Genomic DNA, 25,873 nt, shown 5'->3' with positions numbered 1-25,873 from the left:
AGTAGTGCACACTGAAGTGACAAAACCCCACATACATGTGTTAGAGTAGCAGATATGATTGGCATCTGGCTCAACATCCAGGAGATCACACAAGAAAATCAAGAAGCCATAGATTTTTTTTTGGTGAGGGAGACTTAAAGAGAAAAAAATAACCAGAAAGCATCTATACTCAAGGATGCATAAACAAGTGTTTTAACATGCATTCACATGCTTTTGAAGTTTAACTCTGAATCTTTAAAAAAACCCAGAGCCTGCACACCTATAGGTAACACAGGTTTGCAGTTCCCATGAGGCAGCAATGGAAGGAGACACACAGAAGAAATAGGTAACACTCCAAGAACCACATAATTCTCTAAATTTTTTGCCTTTTTGAAAGCTTATACAATGCAGAGGATGTGTTTGTGCAAGTTTATTATATATACCTAATTAGGGGCACATGTCTTAACTACACATCTTTATATAAAGGAATAAATAAAAAGGTATCTTGCATATTTCCATAGACAAAAATAAGTATCTCTCAGAACAATCCAGTTTTTTTGCCTTGTTGCTAGAATATTTTTTGCCATGCCTCAATAACTTGTTTTTTAATCTAGCAATTATAAATGCACAGAAGCAAATTTTCCATCTATTTTCTATAAAAGTAATATTAAACACAAAGAAAGGTAAATATTGGTGTAAAGAAACAAAAAAAAATAAAGCACTCTATGTATAATATTTAAAGCTTCATGAAGTGTACTTTGAAGAACACTCACAAAGTAAAAAGAGGTGATTTTAAATAAGTCTGCTTATGCTACAGAGTCATTATTTGCATAGGATAGGATCAGGATGCTATTTGAAAAGCATGTTCCAAACCCATGCCAAATAAAAGGTACAAAAAAGGTTAAACTCACCCTGTAAGCAGGGTCTTCCATCAGGTCACAAGAGGCAGCATTAACATTTGTATGCCACATTGTCTCTTTGATGCTGCAGCCATACATAAATACATTCTTTTTACGAGAATGACCATGATAATCACAGTAGACCTATAATAAATAATTTGGCAAAATAAACTCAAGGCATATGGAATCAAAATTTTAAGAAAGTAATAGAAAGACAATTTTTATTAGTACTGTAGAATGTTCCAAAGAATTAGGCAACACAATCCCTTATATAATTAACTCTCATTAAGACAAAAAGTGAGTGATTCATCTAAGGAAGGTTTAACCTTCTAGCCTAGCCAATGTAACAGATTTACATCTACAGGTTTGCAGAAGACCAGTTCTCCAAGTCAAATTTAAGTGTGACATGGTTTACAAGACCATATCAAAATGTTTAATTTATAGACTAGCTACATAGACAAAGTTAAAAAAATTCAGAATTGCTTACACACACATACTTACCAAAGGCAAACGTTTTATAGCAGCCAGATATTGCAGTAACCCTTTAGCATGGTAAATAGTGGGATGCAGATCTGGATTTGGATTTTGCCACTGTCTGTTTAAATCTTCTCCACTTAAAGAGCAACGGTGGCTATTGTGGGGGGGTGGAAAAACGCATGATGTAGTCTGTATTATCATACTTTTAAATAAGCCTCCCCCCCACCTCAAGTTTTCCTCATCAACACTGCTTCTTTGGAAGGAGTCTGGCAAGAAATAAACTTCAATTTTCTAACATGCCAAATAATAGAAATGTTGGGGTGTTTTAAACTATGTTACAGAAACTCTAAAAATAAATTAGAAGTAGCCTCTTAGGTGAAGCCAAATGTAATTACTTATTTGCTGTTGAAACTGAAAGCTTACAATTCTATCTGAATTCTAGTTCAAAATCAGTAATTTCATACATATGGTATCTTTACAATTTGGTGTCTTCAGTAATTTAGAGACTAATGTCAACTAGAAATCTAATACTTGAAATGTGAAGTTGTTAGGAGACAAGGAGCTGTGAGAAAAACAAGGACAAAAAAACCTGAAACAACCCAGGAAACAAAAAGATCATCTCTGTATTCAGTCAGCTATCAGCAAGAACTTTTAAACTTGCAGGATTTCATGATCATGCAGTCATCTTCACTACATTTGCCTTTAGACTGTGTCTGCTGGGACAGCCTTCTTAATTGTCCCTGTATCCTGAATTATTTAATTACAAGTATTCTAATATATACATTCTTTCACATATATAAAGACAAGATTCTACTGAAATCTATAATTAGTTTTACTTTTATTATTTTGTTCACAAAACCTTTTAAAATACTACCTATAGTAGATGAATGGAAACTGTAATTTTACCATAGCAAAATTTCCATTTCACAAGAATTCCCTGCAACCAAGTAAATGTAAACTGCTCAATGTTTACTCATAGCAGTTTCAACAAGTTCTGAAATACCCCTTAAATTTATTGATAAAAGTGTTGAAATAACTACTATTAATAACTTCAATCAAACCAGGATAATCTATTACCCTCTCTCTTGCACACCTATTAACTTCCCAGCTTTTAAAAAAAATTATGTAAAAGACTTTCTTAAATATAAGGCACTTCCTTTATTTATGTGCACCATGAACTTGTTTAGCTTTTTCTAAATGCAGGTGTGATCTCATATAAAACTCCTACAGAAATCCAAGACAGAGAGACAATAAAAATTTCATGTCAAATTGCATAGGAATGATTATCATCCATGAACAACTGGAAATATTTTTGTAAAATTGAAATTTGTCAAGGAATGTAACTGCCTTTTAAGAAGCCAAAAATCCTAGCAATATTGCAAGTGTCTGTTGCTTTTTTATCACATTACATATTGCATTTGCACTTTTGCAGGATCAGCTTAGATTATTTATTTTTAAATATTGATGTAAAGAGTTAGAGTACAGGTTAAATATTTGTGATTAAATATATGCTTACTTTCCATTGATGACACCATCTGGATTGAGCATGGGAATAATTTTGAAAATATAAGATTCCCGTAAAGACTGTGCATTCGGACTATTGCTCATAAGGTATTCCAGTGTTCCCTTCATAACCCAGCTTGCATTAGTCTCTCCAGGATGCACACGAGCAGACAGGAATATATAAGGACGATTCCCTAAAAGAGATATCCACAGAAATTGCAAAATATAATTTAAGCTAAGTAAACAGTTCGTTGGTTAGAAAAAGAGCCAATAGCCCACTGTATTTATAACAACACAAAAAACATTTATAAGTTGAGTGTTACTGGGTGTGAGTATTATTGATAGAGCTTGCCACAACATTTTTGAAAGGACTGCTAATTACAAAACTACACAATGGAGCTTTAAATTTGATCTGACAATTACACAACTGAGTTGAGCTGGCAGTTACGATTCAACTTTCATTACTTTTTTCCCAATAGCCAAGAAAAATACTGAGGTGACAAATAAATCAGGAAATGGCAAAAGCTCACTTCAAATCACAACAGCTAGATATTAGCTTTATGACAGATTTTTTTGACAAGCTAAAAACCTCAACATTTTAAGAAAAAAGTTACTTGTCCAGTATTCTTTTCCAAGAAGTGCTGTCTGCAAAATGGAATTTACAAACCTAGCAGCAAAAATTTAAAATACATATATACTCTACACATATACTCTTACATATATATACACTATATATACTCTTACTCTTACAGATATTTACATCTTTATTTCACTATCACAAATAAGTATTATTAAATATAAAACAAATCCTGAATGCTGATGCCTCTCAGCTTTACAAAATGTATTAACCTTATTTTAGATTGCTATTTTTACACTGCATAGTGGTTAAGACTAATTTTTTTTCTACAAATACCTAGTTTTATTTTATTATTTTCAGTTGATAAGAAAGAAGAGTTATACTTACTGAACTGATAGATATGTTCATAGTAATTGGACTCTGGCATGGCTGTAATAGTGACTAATGGACAGTTGTTGCCAGCCAGGGTCTTACAGAGAACATCATGCCGAAAATATATCTGTTGAGGGTTGTGCATAGATTCCAGCTTCCTAAGATGCATCTTCGTACCAAAAATAATGAAAAAATACTTCAAATTCTTTGCAGTCACATATGACAGCATATATGTATATTCAAAGGTACTATTTAACAGATCTTTCTTTTAGATGTTCTAAACAATATACAAATTTCCAGGATAATTTTGACCATGAAATACCATTTTCTACATCTCTGACTGATTGAATACTTCTCTTTACAGAGTCTGGTTTTCCAACTGCTTTGAGAAAGAGGAAGGAAAAGAGGGTGAATTATTGTACACAGATGGTACTATAAGGGTATATGGAAGGTAAGAACCTCTGCTCCTTTAAGGTTATCTGATCAGGGACCTTTTCACTGCAAAAAGAGGTCATAAGTAAAGGAAGAATCAATACATGGGAACAGAGAGCTGAGATGTAATGGAAACCATAGCAAAGACCAAAGTCACCAGTCTCTCTTTGAACAGGTCATTAAGAACCTACAGACAAAGACTTGGAGAGAGTTGCCTGATAAACAAGCAGAATGGGGTAATTTGGGACATTCAAGAGGGGGGTGTGGTACCATACAAAATTCAAGCACCTGATTCCTACAGACTGGCCTTAGCCATCTCTGCGCAGCCTTACTCTCTACCCTGTGCATCCAACTGCTATGTGGACTAGTGCAACTAAAAGGACAGGTGTAAGTCAATTTGGGGTCAACAGCTGGAATGCACAAGGGTCTCACCAGCAGTAGCTGGAGAAGCCAGCCTCTTGGGAGCATCTCTGTGGGTACCACAGACTGTGTGTCCCAGGTCCCAGCTACTGCTGGAATCAAAGCAGACTCCAGCAGCTGGAGCTGTAAGCACTCTTCACTCAGTGGTGTCAGTAAAGAAGCAAGGGAATGTCTCACTGCCAGTGACTGCAATGGGTAAAGGTGTTGGTATCCAACCACTGAGGCAAGGACAGTGTGTCCATCAAAACACATCTGGTGGGACAAGAAGGGTTGAGTTTCTCAGTGACAACACCTGAAGCATGAACATGGGTTACATGACCACGTGCCTGGTAACAGTTGCTAGGGATTGGGTGGGGGGGAAGCATGAACATTTTTCCTGTAGCCGGGGTGTGTGGCGGCATACGTGAAACTTGCTAGCAAACTTCAAGGTAAACTACCCAGGCAGTATGGGCCCCAGTCAAGGGAGGGGTATCTAGCAGGCAGACAGTCCATGCTGGCATCTGGGCAGGGCCACAAGTGCAGAATGCCTCTGAGATGAGCGTGCAAATGCAAGCATCTGTTTGCTAGTGAGCATCAGGCTGGGCTAGACTGCAAACTGGAGGCCGGGACAGCAGGTAAGAGAGACCTGGGACTGAGGCAGAGCTATGGCACAGATGGGCCATGCCAGCGCTCCACAAACATATTTCTAATTCTAGAGAGTAGGACAGCTTGTACTTTTTCTAGTGAACAGCAATCCACACCAACTGCAGAGGAGGATGGGGTGTCTGTACCTGCTGTGCAAGTCACTGTAGTGTTACACAGGAGTGTGCCTTGTCTGTGCCAGTCCGTGCAGCCAGCCCTGCCCAGCAGGAGTAGGCATGCACAAGTATGTGTGCATAAGTCTCTTTCTCTCCCTGGGATACATACTCAGACTTGCTAGTGAATATATAAGCAAACAGGAAAGCAGGAGCCATGTCCATCAGCCTGGGACAGAGACCCCAGGTACCTTGGTTGGCCTCCACCAGCTGGGCAGGAGGAACCTCCAGGACCAGGAGCTGCTGGAAGCAGCAGTTGCTTATAACAGCTCTTAACAGGTACCTCTTCAAAAGCTGGCATAGTTTAAAAGTGAAAAGTGAAAAGCTGCAATTAAAGCTGCTATATACTGCCCACTGAATCCTCTGCTTTACTTTTATTGCTGTAACAGAGGAAAACAAGAGACATTCTAGCCAAATGAATTTTGCTTAGTATTAAAAGGCTCAGAAGACTTATTTAGGCAATTCATAAATCTAAAAAGATCTCTAATTATCTTAGTTACAGCAGCTTTAGTTATCAAGAAGTATACGTAGAACAGCAGGATATAAGTCATTTAACACAAATATTCGATCAAATTAGCATGGCTTCCAGTCAATTATTACAGAATCAAAGAAAGCATAAGGTTGAAAGGGATGAGAGTGGGCCATCTGGTCCAACCTCCCTCTTTCAAGCAGGGCCAGGGCCATCTTATAGCACATTGCACAGGATTGTGTCCAGACAATCCCTTGAAATCCCCAGGGATGGAGATACCCCAAACTCTCCTTGCAATCTGTTCCAGGGCTTGGTCACCTGCACAGTGGTGGAATTCCTTCCCATGTTCAGGTGGAACTTCCTGTGCATCTGTGTGTGCCAGCTCTCTCTGGTCCCAGTTCTTAGCACCACTAAGGAGAGCCTGGCTCCATCCTCTTGACAACCCCACTTCAGATATTTTCAGAGGTCCCCTCTCAGTCATCTCTGCTCAAGGTCTTTCCTCATAAGAGAGATGCTCCAGTCATATAATCATCTTTGTGATACCCAGGAAACCCATTAAGCCTGTAAGCATCAATTTTATTTTTCCTGGGACTGTTCATCAGAACAACCTATACATTTTGTCAACCTAAATACTAATATTATGAAAATTCTCCCTTGAAAGGAGCATTTTGAACTTCAAAAAAAAAAAAAGAAACAAAATTAATTCAGTCACTATTGTGATATATTATACTAATATTATAAGTATTCATTTATGTAACAGATACAGCTTCTCACCTTTAAAGTTGAGTATGTATATGGATAATGGTAAGCAAAGTAGCACACATCTTCTTTGTGTTGGAAAGTCACAGTGAATGTAATTGTGTAATAGGATTTTCCTTTCTGGCCCCCAGCAGCAATTGAACTTCTTGAAAAGTGATTCCTAAATCAAAAAATGAAGGTAATACACACATTAGAGTAATTTTTTTTCATACTATTTATTATTTCTGAATACACATGCTAAGAGTCAGAAGGACTTTCAGTGACTGTATTTCTCTCCTATGTACATACAGGTTAAATACAGGTTCCCACCAGCTTTAAAGATACTTTATTGTAACAGTGATACACACATTCATTTACATTGATAAAAGGTGAGCAAACAAAAACAAGCAACAAAATAAACAAAAAATCAGAAAAAGTAAGCAAGCAAAGAGCTACCAACCAAGAAGGATTACATATTGATATGCTGCACCATCTGATCCTGTGTTTTAGAACTCCTCTAATTCCACCACAGATTACACAAGGCTCATCACAAGGACCATGAGACCAGCATTACTGGAAGTTACTAATAGGATTTCAAGTAAGCATACATATATACATTCCCTTAAAAGCTTCCCAGAAACAGTGTCCAATTTCTAAGAAAAATATAAAATATTAACAGCTTAAATATAAGTGGTGTGGTTACAAAATGAGACCTTGTATATTTCTATCACATATATTACTCTCTGTAGTGACTTAGGAAAAAAACCCTTTTCACAACAGAGTAACAGAACTATCAAATGCAGAAAAAACTTCTGCTCAAAAACTGTACCTCATGTTAATCTTCAGTGGAAGATTTGCTGTATGTTTGGTCTGTGTGTGTACTTACTTGTAGTAACAAATATCTGTCCCAACACGAGTCCAACACGGTCGACAACGTAGTGCTTCCTGAACAGAATACATGAGGGGCTGCATACCTGAAAGAAGAAATGCAACTCACTTTAATCCTTACCATTAAACAGAAACTTATTAGCAGAAACTTATTAACATCACCACTTTCACACCAGTCTACAAATTACCTCTACTTATTCACTCACTATCTGAGTGTATTTTCATTAATGTCTGGGTATTGTACTGTGTGCTTTTTTAAACCAGTTGACAAAAGATTGCTGATTTTCAGAAAATAACAACTAAAGAAAAGAGCAAGACTTGTGAAAGACCAAAATGGAATGTTTAAATGAAAGCTGAGGTTTGCATGAAAGGTAGATTACAAGCAGTATTCAGTTCCACTCCATCCAATTCACACTATGAAAAGGTTTCACAGAGTACACAAAAAATTGATGCTATCATCCATTCATGTAAATAACTGAAAAATAACTGATATTTCAGGACAATTTTTTTAACAAGTAACTCTTCAAAGTCTATTTTTGATAGTATACTTACCTAGAATTCTTAATATGAAGTTAGAGGAGAAAAAATACATACTAATTGAGTATAATTTATTTATAATCTAGATTATTAGCCAACCACACTGACTGATTCAATCAGTGTATTGAAAAAATCAGAAGAAATTATTAAATATGCACAACATAAAAAAAAATCTAAACTGACTGATAAGGATTAATAAGTAACTTAAAAGCATCTTATTACTGATCAAACTACCTGGTGTTCTGTGACTTTATCAGTGTGGAGGAAAGTGTACAGCAAAGGAGAATACAATATCATTTGGTAAAAAAATTTTGAAGCTCGAGGTGGGAGGAGGAATTTCTTCCTTCTTAAAGGACAAATTTTAGAATATATATCAGGAAAAAACAAACAGTTTTAAGCTCAGTGACATACACAATCCCAGACAAGAGGAAGAAACGTATTTTCAGCCATTTGTAAATGTTTGAATGAGGCACACACTGCAAACACTACTTACTAGAGACAGTGATGTTCATTTAAGAACCCCAGTATTTCAAAGTAGATTTATTTTTCCTTACCATCAATAAGACACAACTGTTTTGGAATGTGTCCCCTTACATTCACATCTACCCCTATGCAAAAATGGATTAACGATGACAACTGTTGTTCTTCTTGATCTGAGTGAATCAACAAGCTTTGTTGCTGTCCTCCCCGCCCAATGGTCCCTAAGACAATTGTAGTTGCAGCTACGAGTAAATTTCTTCTGCTTTTGACTCACAACAAAACATCATTTAAAAAACTGACAGCCCTTGGTTTAAGATGCATTTCTTCTTTTTAATCACAGCTATCAAAACATTTTCTAGCAGTACTATTAAAATAAAGAATTTAAACTGGTAACATGAATACTACTAATCCTGTGGAGGAGGAAAGGAAACAGCTGAGGTAACTGCCACAGGTATTTTTTTGATATTTCTTCTCAAAGAATGGGAAACATATCTTACCATAGTTGAACTGACTGTTTGACTTTTCACAGTTGATGATGTTAAACCGGTAACCAATGCCAGTTTTCATTCCACTGACTTCAAAGTAGAACCACTGATGATAATGATTGCTATTTATATCTGAGTTCAGAATTAGATCATATTCATTTCTGAAAATTAGCAAAAACAGATCAATGATCATAAAAAGCAGAAATAAAAGGTCTAAACCATGAAAAGTAGAGTTGAAAGATCTTACTTTCTGATCTGAATAACTTTGCGCAGGTTTCCAGATTCAAACTTGGAATTAAACTTCAGAACATCTGCCTCCTCTGGTACAGAAAAACTATGAGTAGAAAAAGGGACCAAAATGAATAAAACAAACTTAGCTAAACCAAATAGCTTTATTTTAGTCCTCACTTATCAATTCAGAAACTATTTTGATCTTTCCTCCAAATACAGCCCAGATAGCAAAAGCACTGTTATGTCAGATCAAATTTCGTACGAAATCTGCTGTAAATATTATGAGCCACATCACAGAGAAAGTAGAACTGGAGTATTAGAGTATTACTTGAATATTGTTTACAGAAAGGTAGAAACTTACCTCGAATTATCAAGGTCATATACAACTCTATCTATAATGTCATTTTGATAAATCAGCCTTTCAATATCTTGACAGATTTTTGTCCTAAAAAAGAAAAGCAGAGTTCTCACTTAAATTGTCGTTTGCTGTTTCCAATCACAAACGAGGAATTGCCTCATACAGGAAAACTAATGGAATTGACATGAAGACAGGGTACAGTTCAGACAGACCTCAGCTTCACCGCCACTTATGTGTGCATAGTCAAGGTGTACTTAAGTTTAAACACCTGCATTCAGAGTTGCCTGAATCCAGTATTTGTATCTGAGGGACCTGAGTTTTCATTCACACAGCTCACTGGGTTTTATCTGAAGGAAAAATTGCAGTTTCATACTTTCTAATAGAAGCAGAAATTACTCAAACATTACTTAGGTTAATGCTTTAACACATGGCAACACTTGATAACATTAGTAACTTAAATGAATCCTACCATAACCAAAATTAAAGAGTTTTAGGGAATAGCTCATACAGTGAGTGTGTTAGTGAACTAGCTTTTCACCTCCAAAGATCTAGGTTCATTTATCGACTACGTAACAAATAAGAAAGAATTTGGTGATGCCAGCCAAATGTCAGGTGTGTGCTTATCCAGATCATAAAACCATTGCACAACTGGCAGTATCTAGGTCCTGGCTTGGAAAAGCAAGAATGTGCTGCAGTTGAAGCATGAAAAATAGTGGCAGAGCTGTGTGGAAAAGCTTGCACAGCACCTGCAATAAGAAGAAAAGGAGGTAGATTAACAATGAAGAATACAGAAACAGAATGGTAAAGTACATTCAGGCTGGAAATTCTAAATTTAATTAAAATACATACTCTTAACAAATGAGAAACAGAAGATAAGTGCACAACTCTAGCACATTGTATTAAATTGAAATTAACTGAAAAAGAAAAGAAGTCACAAGTTCAAGTTCAACTGACAATATTGTGACAAGGCTGACTCACCAGAATCCATCTGAATAGGTTCAGCTCAGGACAGAATTACAGATTTTTGACCTTACACTTGATCTTAGAAAACTCGCTCAATCTTGGCATGCCTCAGCTCTAAAATGCCCTAACACTTCCTAATATCACAGGAGTTTTGCCAAGACAAAATCCATCAATGAAAATCCATTGTAAGTATTTTATAAATAATAACATCATTTAAATACCATTATAATTACCAGTGTAGATGAAAGCAAAGAAGATGCTCATGAGAATGTATTCAAGATGCTCATGAGAATGAGAAGTAATAGCAGACATTTTCACGTTCCAAAAAATGAAGACAAACTATTTAAAGAAAATTCAAGGAAAAAGAAATCTAGAACCAACATTGTTGATATGAGCCCTGTGCTTAGAGACTACTCCTTTGTGGATCCTGATGATTAGAAAACACTAAAGTGTATGGAAAAAAGCCCCAACCCAACTAAATTTCTAAGGAATAGAAATGCCCAAATTTATAGAGTATTTTGCTATATAATAATTTTCTTCCTAAAAAGATAGAGTAGTATAAAACACTTCAATTATAATCAATATCATTTATCCTAACAGTAATACATGATAATTACATACTACTAAATTTAAAAGAGAAAGAAAAAGCACTCCAAAGCACAAATTCAAAAACATTTAATCTCCTGGCACATTGCAAGACTAAAAAAACCCCTAAATCTTACATTGTTCTAATAAAAATAAGAAGAAAATCCATTAGGTCACACCTTAGACCCCACACAATATTTTCTCAAATTACATGGATGGATTAAAGCAACCATTTATTTTCTAAGTAAGACATACCCAATGAGCAGTAACTAAGTGCTTACATGACAGAGAACATAAATCACACTGAATATCAAGAGTTAGGACACAGCTTTGTAAAAGACTTTAAAGCTTTTCCATGTCCCCTACCAAACAATTTTTACAATCTGCTATAAACTATGAAAGCATGAAAACATTATGCCCTTTTTAAAAAAGTTATCAGAAGATTTTTACGTTGCAGCAACAAGATTGAGTTGTTTGTAGAAAATGGAATTCTTAAAACAGTTTTCCTTAAAAATGTGTTGCATGATTTTTGATCCAAGTTTAGCCATATTACCTGGTATTTCATTCTTGTTCCCACAAGAACCCAAAAAGTTCCTTTCAACATAAAAAATACAACAAAAATAGAACATTTCAAGTTAAAATATACCCTAAAATTATCTTCATGATCTAGAAATCACCCTTGTGGATGATTTCGTACAAGGCTTATTTTTCCAGTGTTATATATCTAACAATGAGACAAATTGTATCTCACTTCACTCAATTTTTTTATTCAGGGAAATTCAGAATTATTAATTACTACAAAAACATACATAAGGATTTCCAAGATTTGCTTAAATGGCTTAAATGCAGTTCTTAGGTGATTCCTGACTCTAGACTATCTCCCTTCTAAATCAGCTGAATCTAGCCAATAAATAACCTGCTAGGGAAGATTCTCCTCCTTCAACACTGTATAATATGTTCATTTTGGCATTAGTGTTCCAGCACTTGTTATTTCACTACAAAGATCACTTTTTCATTACTTGTGTGAAACAGCTGAAGGATTTTCATTCAACCAGCTAAGGACACTTAATCTCTTAACCATTTTAATATCTAAATATAAATACAAAGAAACTCATTAAGTTGGTTATAGTTATGAGTATAAAGGTGAAGGCATTCAGTCCCATAATTTTTTAGGCAAGTGGCAAGGTCTCATAGCTCTATGTGTTCTGCTAGTGTACTCACATGTCTTTACAGTAACTCACTATGTAATATTAGCCAGCTTTTCATAGCATTTTTGCAAATCATTCTGAAAAATACCATCACTCTTCATCATCTTCTATTATCTCTCAGTGAAGAAATAAAAGGGTGTGTTGATACATTTTTGTTGCATGTCATTCTGCAGCACCTAACACAAAGTGGATCTTCTGCATTTGTTAAGTCTAAATTCTCTTATACTCTGAATACTAAAGCAAAACACTTTAATGTATTAATTTTTTAACTATTTCCACTATGTTTCCCTGAAAGACAGATTTTTAGTTCAGCAGAGAAAAGCGGTGAAGAAACTTTTTAGTTATTAACTGCCTTATCTTTGCTAACAGCTGAAAGGAGCACTCAGGTGAGGATTTTTTAGTTTGGTTCCTGGTGGGCTTTGTAGGTTGGTTTGTTATTTTGCAAACGACAAGATTCACATGGGAAATGAGGGGAAGGCAGAATGGGAAAATATAAACTGAATTTCATATTTAGAAACTGAATTCCAGAATTAGCAATTACAGAACCAGACTGTGTTCCTCTTTATGGCTCTGCGCTGATCAAAGCATACTCACCTACCTTCAAACTGCTTTTCACTGGAAACAGTTTTAGATGCCCAAGTAAACAGTGTAACATTGATTGTTAATCACAGCCATAGCTAGGGCTGGGTGGGACCTCTGGAGATCATCCGGTTAATCTCATCCTAAACACTGCTTCTCAAAGGAATGAAAAAAACAACAAAAAAAAGGTGTCTGGTAACTCACCTCTGCACTCCATATCGCCTTTCCAGAATAGGTTCCTTAAATGGGGGTGGAATATGGCCAAAATAATCTGGATAGGCCACTTCTGAGTATTCCGGAATAGATTTTGTGTTCTTCACCATTTCAAGATAAAGATCACAGTCATGAACTGGTGATACATCAGAAACTTGAAGTGTGGCATGTTCTCCTGATGAACTAGATCTGGAATCCTCCTCCTCCTCTGAATCCACCCCAGTGCAGCAGAGTTTTCCCAGCTGGACAGATGATCCTTCAAAGAGACTACCTCCACAGGGTGAAACATGCTCACAGGGTTTACTAGAAGCAAGTGTGGTAATGCCAGCTTTGCTTTCCTTCTCTAGTACACACCCTGTACCATAATATTGATCATTTTTTGCACTGTTCTGGAGACTGATTCTGTCCAAGCCTTTCACAATTTCTTGGCTTAGACACTGGCATGATGGAAGCATGTTTCTTTGATCATTTTGCTGATGTAAACTACCGCCTTTCATGTTATCTTTCTTTGGTAGTTCCAGAAACACTGGCCTTCTATTGTATTCCTCTGTCAATAAAGGACTGCACTCCTTTAAAGCAACTCCTTTTGTTGATGGGTTTGCTTCAGCAGAGTGCTCCTCACTGGCTGTAGGAACAACAATAGGTCCACTCAAATTTGCATCAGGTACAAAAGGCTTTGGTTCCTTGGAAACTAAGTCCCATTCCTTAAAAAACAAAGGTGAAAAAAAAATTTAAGAAATTATTAACAAAAAAAAATAAACAGTTCCCAAGTTTCATGTATATTAGAAACACTTGTCTTTCCTTGTTTTAAATGTAATTTAAAAGGTGACAGCTGTTATAAGGCATCAGAGCAATGAAGTTTGTCTTTTACAAAAAGGCCTTAAAGCAATAACAAGCAGTTCATTAAAAACAAAGTATAAAGTCAATGCAATTGCCTGGATATTTTAACTACTTATTTTTAGTAGGTGTACAGCATTTGAGGAGATGTCTAATACAATTAAGCACTCTCAGAAATCTCACATCCTTCTTCTCTATTTTATTTTTTGCTGTATACAATAATCAGACATCAGAAAGAAAACAGTTTTCCTTTACAGCTACCCACAGTACCCCCTTCTCAGTAAGACTGAAGCAACCATAACACCTAACTAAATAACCTACGATAAAGTGCTCCCATATGTAGGTCCAGAACTGCAGACCCCTGATTCTTGGCTAGAGGAACTATCCACCCAAAAAAGAACATCAAAGTATATTCCAGAGTCAACCTGACATGGCCAGAAATGTCCTGGGAAAAATATACTTTACCTGAAAGTTTTCTGAAAGTTCTGGGAAAAATTGCTCATACATTTTCAGTTCTTCTATGGATCTTCCCAGTTCCTGTCTAGGTTTCAGTTTATTAATATCAGTCTCAATATCATCATTCTGAAAGATCACCAGAACAAATTAATCTTGCATCCAAAATTAATGATGTTCTAAAACATTAATCTGAAACATTCACCTTTACTCTTGACAGCCATGCTTTAAAAGATAAAATACCACTATTTTAAAAGCAGCTGAACTGCAGACTTAGATGAAGATTTAGGCTGCTCAGTATTATTAGTATGCCTAAGCCTCCATTTCAACAGCAATATTACAAACATCTCAATTTTCTTGCATTCATTCAAACTTATTATACACAGATAGCAGATTTTACATGAAATCTGTGTATATTCCCAGTACAGAACTTGGAATGTGAAGATTTCATCTGATTGCAGTGACAAAGCAATACTGCTTCTATGGAAGATACTCCCTCCATCAGGGCTCATGAGATCCTTGAATATAATATGTTTTTCTAGTTCATGTATTGACAATTCTATTAACTCCTAACTACACATAACATAAAAATACAGAATAAGGCAGTTCTGACTAAATACTCATCCATGTCCCAGATGGCAGCTAGAGAACACGAGAATATCTTCCCTAAGTGGTAAAACAGTTAGAGGTATGATGTCTACCTCTACAGCTGGCTGAACTTCAGCTACCTTGCTGAAACACTGATCCAGTCAATCCCAGTCCAGAATTCTGGAAAAGGTTAGAGCAGCTCCTACATGTGGACCAGCTTAAGTGAGAAAAGCAGGCTGAGAGAAGTTTAAGTTGGGAAGAGAACACTGATAAAGGAGTCTGTGGTTCTGCTCCACTGCACTCCAGATACATCACGTGTGAAGCAAACAAATTTTGACAAAAATCTTGACGCAATCTGAACAAGACTGGTTGATATTTTTAAGCAGCACCCACCTTCTTTAAGTTTCTGAAGCTTTTTTAATTTTAGAAATTGCCCTGAAAACCTCCTCAAACTGCTTCTAACATTTAAAATGCACTTATTCATCAGATTCAAGCAACTTAAATAAAAAAATCGCTATACCTGACTTTTGCCTATTCATTTTGTCTCTACCAACCTTATAATGTTGGTCCTTGTCATCATCAATTTCAGTTTCAATTTCTGATTCTGTTTCAGCATCATCGTTATCATCACTTTCATCTACTACATCATCCACTATAATACAAAAAGGTTTTGAAAGGCAGATTATACATTTAATCCAACTATACATGCTCAAAGAAGATTTTTGATGTTCCGGGTTTATTTTCTTTTTCATGTACTCCTTAAAAAAAATGTGAAAACCAACTAGTAAATTACTGCTGGGGCAGTTAAGTTTTCTCATAGTGTTTTCCATGAAGAAAATTTGCTGCTTGTCATTTAAAGGCTCATTCAGAGGTTTACAAATTATGCTGATTTTTAGTGTACTCAGAATGACTACATGTACTGCTTTTACAATACTGACTATATAAGATTATACTTTTAACAAACCCAGACCTCTACCACCCCGCAACATTCCACATGCCTTTTAATATAGAACTTCTTCCTTTCAAAGCACTATGTATCCTATTTCCTTTAGGTTTTTCACTTCTTTTTATAACAGGTAAAAAACCTATTAAAAAATCATATCATTACCTCCCTTTAGTAAACTAGGACATTTTTAAACAGGCATTATACAGTACCAATCTACTGTATTAAGCAGAGACTTAATTTCTGTGGGTTTTGAAACACACTTCTCAATCTATTTTCTCCTTTGAAGACAAAACATAAACAATCTTTGAACTACTGGAGTCTGACCCCCATGAACCCCAATAGGATAGCTTACTTTCAGACTATGATTACATTTTGTTTCTGGAAATATCATGAATAAAAGATATTAATAAGCTGACTTTGACCCTTCATTTCAGATTAACTTTCTGATAGCAACTTCATTAGTTGCTTACTGGGTTGGATAGTATACCTTATTGGAATATGTATTAATTACCTGAAAATAATGAAAGGTGTTCACAATGGAATGAATCAATTTTCTACAAAGAACCATAGAAATGCTTTGCAGTACAGTGTTTTCCAAGAGACTGCAACAGTCCAAGAAAGCAGCTCTACTTTCTTATCATGCAATTGAAGGAATAACCACAATAACATATAAAAGCCAGTGCTTCAAATGGCAAACGTTAATCTAAATTTGTCACATCCTAACTTATCAAAATAACAAAAAGAAAGGAAGGGATACAAGCTCCTGTAAGACAGGACATACACTACAACACATTCCATATAGGAGAATGTATACACTGCATGAGTTGAAAGAAAAGACCATTTAAGTTTGAATACAGCCTGTTCTTTACACTTCAGAGTTTGGTGAACCTCTTTTAGTCCTTGTTTCCTCTTTTATTTTATAACCACATGTGTCTGGACAAAATGTCTATCACTTTAAACTTAACATTAGAAATTGGTGCTTCACATCAATAGTCACAGACCCTTTGCTCATTGAGAAGTGTCTCAGAGTCCTTTTAGCAGAGAACACAAGTAAGTGCAATTGATTCCACTTTCCATAAAGCAAAATTAGACATACTCAAAGACAAAGTACTACAAAATCACCGTACCATCAGGAGGCAAATTGTACAACTGAGCCACAGGACCACTGGCAGGAATAACTGGGAGTTGGAAATGGAAAGCACTTTTAATAGTTGGTAAAGGAAGACGATTTTTGGGAAAACATTTTCTCATTATTAGACTGGATGTATTGACAAGAGGATCAAGAGTTCTTACAGCAAGGCACTCCTGTTAACAGGAAAATAAAGAAAAGTATTTCTCAAATTAAAAGTCAATCTGCATTTATATACTATTTACAAAAAAATTGGCTCATGTCGTCTTTAAAGGACAGAAAAACTTCTACCAACTCGAATTCATCTTCTATAAAAATCCAAACTTCACCACAGAAAGGCATTTTCACCCCCGCTTTTTTAAAACTAAATTCTACAGCCCCTCCCAGAGATAGCCACAGCAAAATGACAACAAATACAAATTTAATTCTACACTCTTTCAATGTTTCAGTGGGGTACAGAATATAATCCTTATTCCCATAATCAGGAATGACCATCAATCTCTTAAGAGATATGACAAACTTGAGGTCATAGCCAAAAAGGCAAAAACAACAAAAAAAAACCCTATCAGGATAAATTTACCTGTGAAGTGTTGTAAAGAATTTTCATCCCATTGGCATCAAGAAATGCCTTTCTTCCCAGTTTGATGTTTGTAACACTTTTAATGCACTGTAACACTCCTTTACGTATCAGCATGTATCTGTGTCGATTGTCGTGACGGTGCCAATCAACATAAATCGTTATAAGTGCCTGCACATATCCTCTGTCTACTGCTCTCCTGGCATTTGTTTCTTTGCAAAAAAAGTTAGGAAAGAAAATTAAAATGGCCCAGTGACTTTGATATTACTTTCAAATTTTACTTTCAATGTTTAAATTATTCTTGTTATCCAAGTAACTGAATTGTTTCAGTTTGAGTAGTATTTTAGCCACCCTTCGCAGAGTTTTACATCAACCTAAACTGGAAATTACTGGAAAATTAAGACCAGTAGCCTAAAACTCATTCTTGGAACATTTGACATAATTTTCATGGTGCACTAGAAGAACGACATGCATTACACTTAAAAGACAATTGTAAGATGCTGTCACCCAGTAAATTAAAAACCAAAAATATTTCTACAAAGCATATCTGTCACTATCTACACACACTGTCCAGATATAAGATCTGAAACAAACTTTTTTTCACTTGCAATCCATATAGTTTTACATCTATCACTGAAATTTCATAAGCTGAAAATAATTCTACCCCAAATACTGGGTAATCAGTATGACAGCTGGAATATATACATATAGTAGACTAATGTTGTTATGAAAATATTTAATTATATAAAGTATATGAAGTTACAAGTTGCAACCACTAAGAAGAAGATATCCCTAAATAAATTAACAAGACCTCCTGTTTTAAAGACACACCTTTGGAACACCTCATTTTCCTCCTCAATATTAAAGTTTAACTGCCAATTTACAGAATGGAATACTGACAACAACTTGGAAATATTTCTTTTCCTAAGCCTCCCAAGGAGAAATTGCAAAATTCATAAACACACAAACTGTAAGACAAAGGTATCACACTGAATAAACATTAACAAACTCTGTGATAGTCGGTACAGAAATTTCTCACCATTTGTGTGAAATGGTTTTCTGCAAATCTCATCGCATCTCAATTCTTATTCAACTCCACTGAAACTACTACAAATGCTGTCGCTTTAACACAACTATTTGGAGAAAATGAGTTTTTAATTCCTTGCTAGTTACAATGCTGGTTCAAAATCTGCAAAGATGACATTGTGAGGATCAATTGCTGCTGGCTGAGACAGTCCATGTCTGGAAACACACCATTGGTTTTGTTACCTTTAATTCCATTTCATGTGTCACTGACAGATTTGTTATTGGGACCCAAGTCCTAATTATTCAGGAAGGTACTGAAGAATACCTGTATTTTCCCCAGGCATCCTTCAGATGTATGTGTAAAAAAGAGGCACAGGAGTTAAGCTATAGACATCTATTACTGAATGGCTGAGGTGAGTGAATGTAAAAAGATATCTGTCTACCTTGGACCTAGATCAGTTCTGCAGAAGCAGTGCAGCCTTTCTGCTGCATAACTGACAAAACACTAACCAAGTATTAAACATTCATGTATATACAACATAAATAAAGCATCAGAAACTGCAGAATAAACTTATTTATAGGTTTCCTATCCTTATTTTTGTTTTGGCTACCAACTTAATGCTTAGTTTTACTGTGTCCATATATACACACACACACATTATAGCTCAAGTAGACATTTTCTAGTAGTCAAACACTTACTTGATTTTAGCAATGCAGCAAGTGTGTCTAAAGCAACCCTGTCAACATAACAAGAAAAGTCAAAACAGCAACCAACCAGTAAGCTTAATCTATAACACTGTAAAACTATATAAAATATTTACTGCTTACAGACTTATAAAGAGTCTAACTTCATGTTTTCCTGGTTGCACTGTAGCACAGATTTCACTTTTATATTACTACAAGATCATGTATTTGAAGTCTGATGACAAAACTTAAAAATATCAATGCAACAGCTATACAAGCTTCCAGCTATACAAGCTTTTGCAAAAACACTGTGAAAACGTAATGTTTATGACCAACACTCACTGGCTGTGATACTCTGAAATTCATGTCTCTGTTAGCAGCAGAACAAGTGCTTCCACAAAGTATTGGACACTATTTTGGAAAACTAGGTCAATACCCGCAGGCAGTATATGAATATACTGAGAAGCAATGCCCAATAATCTGTACTACAACACAAGACGCTCAGCATGAGATTTTTCTTGTACCCAAAGATGTTCCCTCAATTCAACCATGGAACTACAAAACATATATACTTATTTTTCAACTCTTTGTGAAGATAGACTTGAAGCACCTGATCTTAGACCACAAACAAGGATATCATCATTAGTCACATCATAAAAGAGTACGTTCATATATAGAATTTTAGCTGAGCCTTAAAGGAACAGGACATGTTTTTTGGTCCCTACTCCTGTGATCACAAACACCAGATTTTGATCACATAATGCTATTTCTTTTTGTAATAAAATTAGAATATGCACAATATGAGATTAATACTTTGCTAATCAGATGAAAAATTTAGTTTTCCACTGGTACGTACTTTGAAAAGGTGGAGGTATATAAAGAAAGGATTATCTTCAGTTACATGCATTTGGCTACATTTTAACCCTATATTCACCCAAAAAACCCAATCCAAATTAAAAAAACCCAACAAAGCAAAAAAGTCCAAAATCTACAACCACCACCTGAGTGAGAATCCAAAGTCACCACTTTCACCTACACAGTGAATTTCAACTTTTTAACATAATAGCCCACAAGACAGTAATTGCTGGGGCTTCCTAATCTATGTTTTATGTTCTTGCTCCAGATGTCTATTTGCTTTGCAGAAAAATGGAAAAAAATTCTATTGTCAAACAAAAGGGACTGTGTCACACTAAAATCACAAAGCAGATGATAGAATAAGCTGAATTGGAAGAGGGACAGACACAAGGATCATCAAGTCCAACTCCTGGCCCTGCACAGCACCACTCCCAAGAGTCACATCCTGTGCCTGAGAGCATTGTCTAAATGCTCTTGAACTCTGTCAGGCTTAGTGCTGTAGAAACAAACTGAAAAATGATGGGATTGTCTTGATCTACTTGTTATGATTTAGGGTTAACCACTGTACAGTTTCCAAGCAGGAATATTAGAGATAAAAAATAATGTATATTATTTTACCAGTACTGCAACTAGACATTCAAGTATTTTGCATTACTCTACTGGGAAAAATTAAAATTTCTCATATTTGTGATACTCCTTCCCATCACCCTTCACTTTAATCTTCAAATATTATTTGCATTTGATTTCTCCAATGTTGTTTTCCATTTACAAGTAACTTTTGAAAAAACATACAAGGTTTTATCATATGGTATTTTAAAGAAATCTTACTTACTTCATAAGGCTAGTGTTCCTTTTACTAAAAGGGCCAATAATCTTAAACATCAGTTCTACTACTCCATTCTTTCCCAGAGATACTGCATTTACAGCTGGAAGTTAAAAGCAATCCATTTTAACATAATGTAGTAAGAAAGGCAAAAGAAAAAGATCCATATACTCAAAACTAAAATTCACACAAGTTAATTCTGAAGTACAAAAATGCTAGTCATTTTAGTCCTTTAAGACATACAGTGACAAGCAGATGGTACTCTACACATAATAAGCATGATGATCCAATCCTGTTAAAACTTGGAAAAGAAGAAAACTTAATTATTACTTTACAAATAAAACCACATACTACTTCCAATGCAGGCTTCTGCTTTCTTTGTTACTAAGATACAACACAAAAGCAATTTTCTTTATAGAAATTCACAGTTTACTGAAACAGCAGGTGTTCTAAAATTTCAGGTTCTATGATTTGCCGTCATAAGATATGACTATTACCCTTCAGTATTTGGACAAACAGGTATATTCACCAGGATTTGAAATCCAAGAGTCTGCTACAAAATTTTAAAATGCCAATTGGTATAGCTTTCCTGAACTACATGCTCTGAATACATGTTCTCAGAAAAAAATATAAAAGTAATCTATTTGAATGGGAGCAAATGAAAAGAAATAATGCTAAGACCCATGTTAGAGAAATATGTACTTAAAGTGTATGTCAGAAGTACAACAGCCAACTGAAAATACAAACTGCTGACACACACAAAAATTCCATTCCTGACTGAGTTTAGCAATATGTTCTCCTAACAAACTAGGAAGAGAGCAGCTAAGAATTTACTTCAATATAATAAACACTGTTATCACTGTAGAACTTACTACGTGAACCCAAGTGGCAATTTTATCATCGTTAGCAGCAACATCATACCAGAACCTAAGTCAAGTTAGGACTTACTCTGATAGTAACTGTACAGAAACTTGAAGAATTACTACTCATCAGAAAATTACAAATTACAAAAAATTACAGTAGTTTTTCTTTTCATAAAGGGTGAGAAATACAGAAAAACAGAACTGATCTTAGAATTTAAATTAGAGACTCAGTCCCATTTTCAGGATGAAGCAAGTTTTCAGATAAGCAATGTAACCAATGTAACTATCTGTATTAGACTTTTCATTTTAGGAGTGTTTCACCTCATTATCAGACAGCTCAACAGAAATAAAGCTTCCATGTTTTGAAAATATTAAGGCTTTATGAATTATTGCTGCTCATGTGAATGACCTGATTTGATAATCTTACAGATTACCAAATTTGATAATCTTACAGATTACCAAATCAGTTCTCTGTGGGGGAACCTGGCCATGTTTTAAATTTCTTGCACATAAATAAGAAGATTAACAACCATTTCAAGCTTAAATGAAAAAAAATTAAGAACATCTAACTGACAGTAGAGATACAGAAAGAACCTCACTATTTTCATCAATTTCCTACTGCCTGCCAAAACAACTAGGCTCTTGTGGAAAAATATTAGTCCAATAGTGGAGAGTGGAGCTCTTGAACAAAAGGAGTAAGGAAAAGGTTAAATTAAGAAATAATTAGGTTAAATTGAAATATTTTCTGTGTTAACCAAGTATTAAATTGGTAATAAAGAAATAAATATAACATCAGAAATAAAAAACATGAGAATGAATAATAAAGAGAGTAATTATTTATCTCTAAGTGCTTCTGCTAGCAAACTATTAGCATTTCTGGTTTAGAGCTTTAAAAATCAGCATTTATGCAAATTAGATGCCTCAAAATTCCACACACCCAATAGCACTGATCAAAAAAATATTTCTTTCTAGAATTTAAGCATTTTGAGGATATAAGGAGAAAATTTTTAGACAAAAATAGTTTAAACAACAAACATTAAACAAGCACTCAGAGTTGATATTTTAACCTTATCTAGATAAAAAGCTTTATTCATATAGGAAAGAAAATAACTTTCTGCAATACTTACAGTTGGTTGAATAAACTCTTAATACTTGAAGACATGGCAATACTAGCCTGTGGTTCTGCAAATTATGCTTCACTAAATTCAATGATATGTTTAGGACACCATTTATTCTTGCTTTCACACCAATCTTCTTGTCTGACATCAGAGAAATACAAGACCAATGACACTGATTTTGAAATTGTTAAAAAAAAAAGAAGTTAAATTACTGAACTCTCTACTGATGTCAACTCTGCTTATCTACTTTCCACCATTCTTTCCTCCCCTCTAATTTACTTCACTTTAATTTTTTTCTTCTCTACCAGTTCTGAGTATGTGGATGCTTACACAACTACAGAAAAAAAATTATTAAGTTTCAATTATAAAACTGTAATTATTAAGCCATAGTATCACCTTTTGGACCAATTTTTGCAAGGAGAGTATGAAGAAGCACCATTAATTCTTCATTTGGTGGAGAGTCTTTGCTGGCAGTCAAAAGCAGCTGTAACAAGATCTGTGTCCCTCCTTTGGTGACTAAGACGCTTGCTCTCCGACCACAACCTAGAAATTAAAACTGAACTGATACATCTAAAGCCAAAGAAAAATTAAATATCTAAGATATAGATATAAGTCTTCAGAAGTTAGTCTTTACAACATCAGTATTTTATTTATATATGACTGCACTATGCAAGAACATGCTAGACATACAGCAACAAACTATTGTGTAGGATTATTAGAAAAGTAACTTCAGTCTTTAAATTCTTTTAATTCTGCATATGCTTCAGCAATCAACAACAAAAACCAAAATAATGATACTTTATGAAAAAACCCAACAACAATAAAAAGTAATCAGAGAAAACAAACAAAAGATATCTGAAAAAGCAAGCATAAATATAATCATATATTACTTCTTAATGAAAACTTACCAACTGAGACTATCTCAATGAGAATATTCAATATATTTAGAATAGTTTGAGGATCTCTTGTATTCTGCAATAAAAAAAAAATCTGTGTTTAGCATACAGTCTAAAAATGGTTTGGATACTTAAAGATAGGAGGAATTGCCACCACAAAATTAAATAGAACTTTGGATGCACCCACATAGCAACCATCCAACTAGGCAGCCTAAATTAACCACAAAACCAATTAAAACACATTTTGTAATATGATACATAGATTAGAAATGATAGGTGACAAGCAATTTCTTAAAATATCTAAATATAAGGGAGAGAAAGTCAAGAGGAGGTTACTTAAAGGCAGTATCTATTCATAACAAACCAACACAACTTTGAAGACTCCATAGGATAACAACATATTTCATAATACAAATATAATAAAAATATATACATTTCATGATGATAAAAAGCAAAACTGCTATGAACCCACAACCAAAAAAATTAAAACATTTTACCTCTAGGGTTGACAGGATAACTTCTATTCCAGTGGAGCCCTTAGAAGTCATCTCCTTCCTGGTTTTTTCTGTCAGAGAAAAAGACCAATACTGGCTTGTAGTAAAAAATATATGTTATCATCTACAAATTGACAAGAAAATTTAATAAATAATAAAACTTATTAAAAATGCATATATGTATATAATAAGATCTAAGTAAAAGATTTAGTCAATTTTAAAACTAATTTTTGTTTTCAATTGTTCAACAATCTTGTGATGGCCTAGAAAAAAAAGTGAAGAAAAATATTAGTAAGAAAGCTGCCTTCCAGATACTTCTACCCTTTACACATATATAACACACAGACATATATACATATGAAGCGAATTATTACTTAAATTACAGCTATTTGACAACACAAAATGGACTCAGCACTACCAATACTATAGGAGATATATTAAACATGGTCTTAAACAGACGTTTTCAACAGTGACAAAAGCAGATGTATAATCAAGTTCACTAAGTCAAAATTTAAAGTCCAACAAGGGAGATACAAGAAGCACTACTAAAACCACAAAGCTTAGATAATTACCTTGACTCTGGACCAGATGAAGGATCTTTGAGGTAACATGTCTGGCACTGTCTGATTCTCCTAACACAGAGTCCGAATTTATCTTCTCCAGCTGTGACAGCAGGGATATAGTCCGAGAATTGGCAGAAACACTACAAAAAAGATATGATTTTTCCATCTTAATCAGACACAAAAGCTCCTAACAACAGAAACTTGATGCTAGAGTAAAGGGTGTGGCTGATTCACTTCCATATTTTATCTGGATTGGAAAACAGTCTTGATTCTCAGTTCTGGCAAACTTACAGATTTTGCAAAGCCCGTACTGTAACAGACTGTAATTGTATGTAACAGCATCTCCAAGAGCAACTGCGAACAGGGAAATCAGTTACAGCAAGTAAAATGCAGCTATAGGTACAAATGTTCTTCATCTATGCCATCTAGAGTGACTTATATTTAATAATTTATGTTAAGTGACAGGATACCCTATCAAACCTGCCATTCAAGGAAAAACTGGCTACAAACAGACCAAAAGACAGCTTGTCTCACAGGATGGCATTTCAGAACAGGAAGAAAATAATCTCACTTGTGAAGTGAGCAAACTAGCACACACCAGCTGAATAACAAGAACACCATTTTGAAGGAAAAAACTTAGGAAGGTTTCTTAAATTATCATCCAAGTTTGGATTCATTTTGACTACAAGGGCATTTTGCCCTGCTTTTGTGGGTTTATGCTGGCCACAAGGCAGGCATCCAGCAAAGCCACTCACTCCCCTCTGCAGCTGAACAGAGGAGAGAAAATTTAATAAAGGGTCATGGGTTGAGATAAGGACTGGGAGACATCACTCA

At 35.0% G+C, this 25,873-nt stretch overlaps 1 protein-coding gene across 2 annotated transcripts in view; it reads right to left on the bottom strand.

Annotated features, from left to right (window-relative positions):
* AGTPBP1 (ATP/GTP binding carboxypeptidase 1) overlaps nucleotides 1–25,873 on the bottom strand; it is a 66,217-nt gene that overhangs the window by 23,804 nt on the left and 16,540 nt on the right. For both annotated transcript variants that reach the window (XR_013180143.1, XM_054652608.2), the window contains exons 4-24: nucleotides 25,049–25,179; nucleotides 24,480–24,547; nucleotides 23,995–24,058; nucleotides 23,483–23,629; nucleotides 23,096–23,227; nucleotides 21,115–21,208; nucleotides 19,443–19,480; nucleotides 17,721–17,929; nucleotides 17,139–17,316; nucleotides 15,620–15,717; nucleotides 14,490–14,606; nucleotides 13,179–13,891; nucleotides 9,643–9,726; nucleotides 9,298–9,384; nucleotides 9,063–9,211; nucleotides 7,547–7,634; nucleotides 6,697–6,841; nucleotides 3,823–3,976; nucleotides 2,872–3,052; nucleotides 1,380–1,509; nucleotides 891–1,022 (exon numbers count right to left, since the gene is read on the bottom strand). Coding sequence is in view for 1 of the 2 variants with exons in the window: in XM_054652608.2 (XP_054508583.2) it covers nucleotides 891–1,022; nucleotides 1,380–1,509; nucleotides 2,872–3,052; nucleotides 3,823–3,976; nucleotides 6,697–6,841; nucleotides 7,547–7,634; nucleotides 9,063–9,211; nucleotides 9,298–9,384; nucleotides 9,643–9,726; nucleotides 13,179–13,891; nucleotides 14,490–14,606; nucleotides 15,620–15,717; nucleotides 17,139–17,316; nucleotides 17,721–17,929; nucleotides 19,443–19,480; nucleotides 21,115–21,208; nucleotides 23,096–23,227; nucleotides 23,483–23,629; nucleotides 23,995–24,058; nucleotides 24,480–24,547; nucleotides 25,049–25,179 (3,139 nt within the window). In the remaining variant the exon portion in view is untranslated. The remainder of the gene's footprint in view (nucleotides 1–890; nucleotides 1,023–1,379; nucleotides 1,510–2,871; nucleotides 3,053–3,822; nucleotides 3,977–6,696; nucleotides 6,842–7,546; nucleotides 7,635–9,062; nucleotides 9,212–9,297; nucleotides 9,385–9,642; nucleotides 9,727–13,178; nucleotides 13,892–14,489; nucleotides 14,607–15,619; nucleotides 15,718–17,138; nucleotides 17,317–17,720; nucleotides 17,930–19,442; nucleotides 19,481–21,114; nucleotides 21,209–23,095; nucleotides 23,228–23,482; nucleotides 23,630–23,994; nucleotides 24,059–24,479; nucleotides 24,548–25,048; nucleotides 25,180–25,873) is intronic.

The sequence above is a fragment of the Agelaius phoeniceus genome, chromosome Z, assembly GCF_051311805.1.
Source record: "Agelaius phoeniceus isolate bAgePho1 chromosome Z, bAgePho1.hap1, whole genome shotgun sequence".
In the NCBI taxonomy this organism is placed as follows: Eukaryota; Metazoa; Chordata; class Aves; order Passeriformes; family Icteridae; genus Agelaius; species Agelaius phoeniceus.
Note: the sequence above shows the minus strand (reverse complement) of the source record. Positions and strands in the feature narration are given on the sequence as shown.